This window comes from Notechis scutatus, chromosome 2, assembly GCF_049901735.1.
Source record: "Notechis scutatus isolate UNSWTSFEM ecotype Mainland chromosome 2, rNotScu1.2, whole genome shotgun sequence".
NCBI lineage: Eukaryota > Metazoa > Chordata > Lepidosauria > Squamata > Elapidae > Notechis > Notechis scutatus.
In genome coordinates, this window is record NC_142010.1 from 70,522,361 (window position 1) to 70,529,882 (window position 7,522).

The window sequence follows — 7,522 nt, forward strand, 5'->3', positions numbered from 1 at the left end:
TACATCTTCAAGTTGCCAAGGTTGAGAAACAGGCTACTAGATTGCAAGAATACACATAGAGCAGCTCTTTAAGGAATGGCATTCTTCTAAACCCCTGCTATTCAGTTGTAATAGGAACACAATTTCATTGCTTTGTGGTTGAATTTCATAATCGGGATCATACGTAGGAACACACGCTGAAGGTTATCCTGACTTTATCTAAGAGTTGACTTCTGTGTGTTCTTTAATATTTGTTGTTCAGTGAATAAATGATATTTTTCACGTTTCCCATATAAACATACAAGTGGTTTTCTTGCTTTTGATTTATGATATATCAAATGTTTGCTATTCCCAAAGACTCACTCCATATTTAATAATAGAAGCTGTCTAACACAATAGAATGGAGGAACCGAAAAGCGCCTATAGGTACTTGCAATGTCAACATTCTCTTATCTTATTTTGATAAGGATGTGGGAAAATGCTTATATATACACATACATGCCCAGCTTGAGCTTAAACAGCACCTGTGTCCGTGATAGCAAGAAGCTATTTTAGTGGAAGAGCTCTGGTGTGGTTTATCCTCTCCTACCAACATGAAGGTGGCTTTTTGCCTGTTTTTCACCCTGGCCCTCTTCTTCTTGTACTCAGGTAAGCTGAGAACCATAGAAATAGTAGACTAGAGCAAACTAAACTAGACTAGACTAGACTAGACTAGACTAGAACAGAACAGAACAGAACAGAACAGAACAGAACAGAATAGAATAGAATAGAATAGAATAGAATAGAATAGAATAGAATAGAATAGAATAGAATAGAATAAAGAGTTGCAAGGAACCTTGGAGGTCTTCTAGTCCAACTCACTGCTCAGGCAGGAAACCCTTTACCATTTGAGACAAATGGTTGCCCAATCTCGTCTTAAAAACTTCCAGTGTTGGAACATTCACAACTTCTGGAAGCAAGTTGTTCGACTGTTTAATTGTTCTATCAGGAAATTTCTTCTTCCTTCTAGGTTACGTGATTAGGTAGCTTCCCTCCTTGATTAAGAATTTTGCAAAAGATCCTTTTCATTTAGATGGCATTTTGAGACTTAGATCCACATTATCCATTCAGCCTTGCAAAAGTGGGCATTTTAAAGGTTCTTTTACTGGAATGTTGTAATTATGAGGGATTTCCAACCCCAAATTACAGCTGGAATTATATGAATCTTATGAATCTTTAGAAATAAAATTGCAGCACTCCATAATCCTGACACCAATAGATACCAACATTTAAAGACCAAGCAGTGTTCAAGCCCCAGAAAGCATTTCTTATGATGAATCAAAATGCAGAAGCCCAATTGTAATCAACTAAACTCTAACTGCCCATTATATTTAACCCAACATTGTATTCCAACAAAGGGGTTATAAATTTAGATCCATTAAGTTGTTTTTGATTGTTATCAAGCAAACCATTGTTGAGCTTACCAACCATAGTAGAATAAGCAGAGGTGGAAAGATTCCCTTCCTTATTTTATGGTTGAAATATACTTTACCTAGAAGCCTGTGTAAAAAGCAGCCTTGAAGAATACAAAATGTTATTCTATGTGCTTTCTTAATTGGATCCCTCCTCTGGTAGTGGAATCTGTGGATCAGAAAGTGGTTAGCAGGGACTTCAGAAAGACCAAACAAGGCAATCATGAAAACAGCAGGGGTTCAGCTTGTCACCTTGGTGTTATACTTTTATATGGGTGAGCCCCATGGTAACTGTAAAAATTCCTTTCAAAGAAGCGTCCCTCTTAGAAAAGGGCATATTCTATCACGTATTTCTCAGAAAGAGAGACATTCAGCCATTCTAAAAGCTTCTGCAACCAGAAACAATCTTTAAATTCAGGATTGACTCAAAGGATCATAACGAATACCAAAGTGTACCATGTGGTATTTATCCTATTGCATGAAGAAATCACACATTGCTAGTTGATGAGACAAGAAAATCCCTGTGTAATGAGGTAAATCAATCAATAGACAAAAGGCTTCCATATCACAGTAAGTGCTTATGATGTACCACTTTACTCATGGCTGATGTTAAGATTCAGAAATTTCATGAAGTTTCAAAATTTCCATCTAGTTTCAGATACCTATGGAAGGAAGCTTGAAGATCGTAAGATAATTGGTTCTGAATACATTTTGAAGAAAATATTTTTTAACTTTATGTTGTCAACTTAATGGATTGTTTTTGTTGCAAATGTAATTCAGTGGTATTGAAAATAATGTCCACATATTGGTATCTGAATATAGGTTTATTGTGATAACATAAAGGAGAATGTGAAATAAAACACATTCATGTTTACATAATTGAAGAAATGTTATCCAGTCAACCATTTTTCAACATCAACTTTAAATTTTATACTTTTATGTTACTGCTGTTTGGTTCTAGGTTCTGTTACTGAAGCAATGGAAGAAGAGGTAAGTGCAATTGTGTCTCTTAAATACATTATTAAATCCATATTGTTATAGTTGAAAATTAAGATCAGTGCTTTTGACAGAACAGAGAAAAATAAAAAGCAAATCAGATATGAAAATCAATTGCAATGTTATTTTTGACAGATTTACATGGTGCAGATGTAAACTCTGATTGTAATTGTGTTCAGTTTTTAGCTGAGAAATGGCTTGGCTATTAAAATGATGCACCGTCAGAAAAAAAACCACTGTTCAATATCTAAATTATTATAATTTTGTCAGAGAGGTATAGGAAAGATTTTAACTTCTGCTGAGAACAGTCACCTATATTCTTCCATTTCCTTATAATTAATTTGATTCCTAAGGATCAAAATTTCCCCAAGGTTACAAACTTATCAGAGTAATTGAATTGAAAAGGGACTGCAAAAAACTCAAGATCTTTCATAGAGAGTGAGTGGATGTCAAAATGGCAAACACAGTTCAGTGTGAGTAAGTGTAGAGATACATACATGCATACATACAGACATATACACATTAGTACAAACCCAGATCTTTGTGAATGTATTTTTGTAATCTGAGCTGGTAGGTGATTCGTTAAGAAAAAAATTCAACCCAATTTGCAATTTCCATGCTTGGAAACATTAGAAAGAGGAATGGAAATATATCAGCCAAATAGTAACATGTTTATATGAATCTATGGTGAGTCCACTGGGTCACTCCCACCTGAAAAAGGAAATTATAAAACCCCAAAAAATGTAACCATCAGATTATAAAGAGATTGGCATTGTTCTCCAGGAACAAAGCATATCATACAAGGGTTTGTTTTGTTTTTTTCACCTTGAAATAAAACTAGGTAATAGAAGGCAAGTCTATAAAATCATAAATATCATGGTATGTGTGGGTAGAGAGGGTTAGCCCCCCCCGCCGCCGTTTTCTCATATATTAGAACTTCCACTACAGCTAAATCCTGGCAGAATCAGGCCTAATAAAAGGAAGTACATTTCATTTTCATTCACTTCATATACCTGTCCTATGGAATTCACTACCATCAGAAATAGTGATGGCTATTTTTGATTATTTGAAAGGGAACTGAACAAATTCTTGCTCTGTTTATGGCATTTATAGCTGGGATGAAGGACTGTTGGATGCCTTTAAGAAAGTATCCATGGTCACAAATGGAGATCACAACTGAGGATCAAGCATAACAAAGGCTCAAAGCTGCAATGAAGTGGCTGCAGTAGCTCTTCTTTTTAACACACACACACACACACACACACACACACACACACACACACACTTGCACAAGCCCAACTATAATTTCAGTGTTCTTAGGCCTTTAACATTGGTTCACTTTGAATGTTCTGAAATCAGGATTTCAATCCTTCCAAACTGAAGAGAGTCTCATTAGTAATTGAAAGATGATAGTTCTGATGATAACAGGGTTTATAAATCTAGCTAAGGTAGACTATGGATCTACATAAGATTACCATTAATCTATTACAGCTTCATTGGAGCAAATGGTTCAGATACCTAATCTTTGTGCTAACTTTACTGGAATAAGTGGATGGACTGAAAAAACAGAAGCCTTGCCTTGTCTCATAACCCATAATCTACATTCTCCCTGTGAAAACTGTCTATTCAATAGGAACTTAGAGCCTTCTAAATGATTCATTTAATGATATTCCACAGGAGAGGTTTCTTGCCCCCAAATTATTTAAGATTTAAGCAGAAAATAAGGCCACTGTTATTACTGTGCATTTGGGGATAAGAGTTGTTGCCCAAAACGTACCTACCTTGGGCTACCTTGTATTATTTTAAATACATCTTGGATCCAGCCTCCATCAGTTCAACTTTAGTTCTTTTGCAATTAGTAGAAGAAGGTAATAATGGCTGACCAGGATTCTGCTGGGCTTACAGTATGATTATGTCTGTAATCAGCTTTATATACTATTTATGTCAGAAGTGATGAATCTGAGGCGTTCAGGAGTTATGTTACTGGATAGACTACAACTGCCAGCCATACTCGATAGCATAGACATCAGTGAGGGAAGATGTCCCAAAGGTGCTTTTTTCAAAAGGCAACTGGACTTTCTTTGAAAACATTTGGCTTCTCATCCAAGAAGCTTCTTCAGTTCTTGGATGAGAAGCAAAATGTTTCCAAAGGGGTGGATGCGGGGGGGAAACAAGAAAAAAGAAGCTTTGGGACAATCATGGCCTAAATGATGGAGGATCTCTATAGACAGTCTACCTAAGATGTTACAGACACCTCTTAATCCGCCCTGGAAGAATGATACAGACCCTTTATCTTTATGTGGTACTATCCTTCAAAAAAGGAACATTTTGCTGATGGAACAAGTAAATCCAACCACCATGTTTCTGCGTGATTAATTTTATAACAATTCAACATTTATTATTTCAATCCTAAGATTTGAAAAAATATATTGTTGCTTTCTGCAGATTGAGTGTGGTGATAAGGAGCAAGTCGCTTGTACTTTGGAGTATATACCGCACTGTGGTTCTGATGGTGAAACCTATGCCAACCAGTGCCTGTTCTGCAATGCAGTTGTGTAAGTATAACTTTCAAGTTTTGGAGAATGAAAAACAAGTGATCCCAGAGCTATTGGCTAGTTTGCTCTCAGCATGTAGAGAATTTAAGATTCTTACTGGCTCTCATCTTGCTTCCTGACTAAGGATTTTCTAACAAAAATGAACATTAGAAACTGGGGAAAGGGGCTGTTTTGTCAAATGAAGTGGCCAACAGAATTCATCATCAATTTCAATCGACCTTACACTGGGAGTCAATGCTTCTCGTGCTTTTTCTCTTTGCATTCATTTAATAATGAGTAATTTTACATCTTCTGAATATTCACATCTCACTTTGCTTTTGTCTTATCAGAAGGAGCCGTGGAGCACTTATGCTAAACCACCGTGGACCATGTAAGGAAATCAAGGATGCATAACCATTAAACTAAAAAATCAACTACCATTCCAAATCTCTTGGTTTCTTGCTCACCTGCCATCATAAAGAATGCCATCTTTCTTTGCTTATTATCTACTTTTTCTGAATATTTCTAATAATCTGTAACATATTAATAGTTTAGTAAACAAGTAAGCAACATGATCTGTCTTTTTTTTTAAACTTCTGCATTCAGTGTATATTATATACATATATTTCTCAAGGTAAAGGTAAAGGTTTCCCCTATCCAGTCATTTCTGACTCTAGGGGGCAATGTTCATCTCCATTTCTTAGCCAAGGGAGCCAGCATTGTGCATAGACTTTTTTGTGGGCATGACTGTACGCCCAGGCATATAAAGTAACACTGTTACTTTACATGTGCCTGCAACTGACTGAGCAACATGGCAGAGCTGATAAAGCAGCAGTTACACAGCAGTGCTGAGTCAGCCAGAACTTGCCCAAATTTCATTCCCACTGGAATCAGGGGTCCTGGCTGTCTTCAAATTAACCCATTTGAGTTACCTCAGGGAACCTCTGATAATAGTATAGAATTTATGTTTCAGTATTGATGATCCTGTATCATTACATCATAACCAGCGTAATAGGAAATCACCAGGCAGAGGAGGTGTCAGCTATGCCTCATTCAAAACCCAAGAAAGAAATCCTTCGTCTCCATTAAAATTGAGAAAAGTACTTTTTCTGAGTTTGAAGTGATAGGAATAAAAGAAAAGCAAGATCAGAGGCAAATAGGTGGGGAAATTACATATTGAAACTTATCCCAAGTTCCCTCCCCCAGGAGTCCAGATGGTCTTCCTATCTGAGGTGTGAATATTGTCACATGGGGTACATCTTCAGGTGGTTTCTCACTCATCTGGTATGCCAAGACGGTTGACCTTGGCTTAGTAGAGATAAGTCTATGCAGTTGTGCAGTAAGCAGGAAAGCATCCCCTCCTTTTTAGTTCACACAGAAACGTCTTCACACTCCAGCAACCTTCCTCTCCCAAATAACAAATGACCCCTCCCTCCTTTTCTATGGTAGCCGAGAGGACTCAAGCAGCAAAAGGTGTCAGGAAAAGCTCTTGGAGGCTGACATTTTTTCCAAACAACCACAGTCTTCCCCTATGTTTCCTGGAGTCCAGAATTTCCTTAAATTAGGAGGGGAACCGGAGGGGCGGGCCGGTTAGGTCGAAGAGGGGAGGTATGTTCAGGTTTCAGTAAACAAACATGAAACACAGGGAGGATTCTTCTAACTGTTCAGTTAAATCATTAGAAAGATCAACATTCCCCTTGCCCGGGCTCTGGTGACCACTGGGACAGCCAGTCGCTTCGTAGGGACAACAGGGCAGATCACTTCAGGTTGGGTGCTATTATACTGGGGCAATCTAGATAAAGCGTCTGCCATAAAATTCTTTCCCTCTGGTAGGTATTTTAATGAAAAATTAAACCGCTTAAAGTATTGCACCCAATGAATTTGCTTGGGAGACAGTCTTTAAAGCTTCTAGGTTGTTATGATCCATCCACACCTCAAAGGGGTGTTTTGTTCCTTCGAGGAAATGTCTCTAAGTTAATAATGCCCATCAGACGGCAAAAGCTTTCTTCTCCCAAATAGCCCATCTCCGTTTGGTTTCAGTTAATTTTTGGAAGGTGTAAGCACAAGGTTGTAAAGTCCCATTCGCATTTGCTTGGAGTAGGACTGCTCCCACACCAACGTCACTTGCGTCGGCCTGGATTACAAAGGGAGCATCCATATCTGGGTGTATAAGAACAGGTTTGGCTGCAAATAGTCGTTTCAGTTTCTCAAAAGCCCCTTGGCCTTCCATGGACCACTCCAAAGGTCGATTGGGCTTTGGTTTTAGTTCTCCTTTTGTCTTTAGGAGATTTGTAATGGGCAACGCAATCTTTGCAAAAGCTGGGATAAATTGATGGTAGAAATTAGCAAAACCTAGAAAACTTTGCAACTGTGTTTCTGGTATGCGGCGGAGACCATTCTGAAACTGCTTAGACCTTCTCCGGGTCCAATTCTATCCCTTCATGCGATATGCGATACCCCAGACAGTCAATTTTCCTTACAGTTCAGTATACAGTATACAGTTCAGTACAGTTCAGCTCAGTAGTTTTTTCAAAACTCCAGACTACCAAAACGCAAAAATGC

General features: G+C 37.9%; 1 protein-coding gene across 1 annotated transcript; it reads left to right on the plus strand.

Annotated features, from left to right (window-relative positions):
* Positions 1–523: 523 nt before the first annotated feature.
* On the plus strand, positions 524–5,532 carry LOC148132073 (ovomucoid-like). The gene is made up of 4 exons (XM_087954076.1): positions 524–627; positions 2,392–2,420; positions 4,872–4,981; positions 5,311–5,532. The coding sequence occupies exons 1-4, from the start codon at positions 573–575 to the stop codon at positions 5,372–5,374; spliced, it is 258 nt and encodes an 85-aa protein (XP_087810202.1). The 5' UTR covers positions 524–572; the 3' UTR covers positions 5,375–5,532.
* The last annotated feature ends 1,990 nt before the right edge of the window (positions 5,533–7,522 follow it).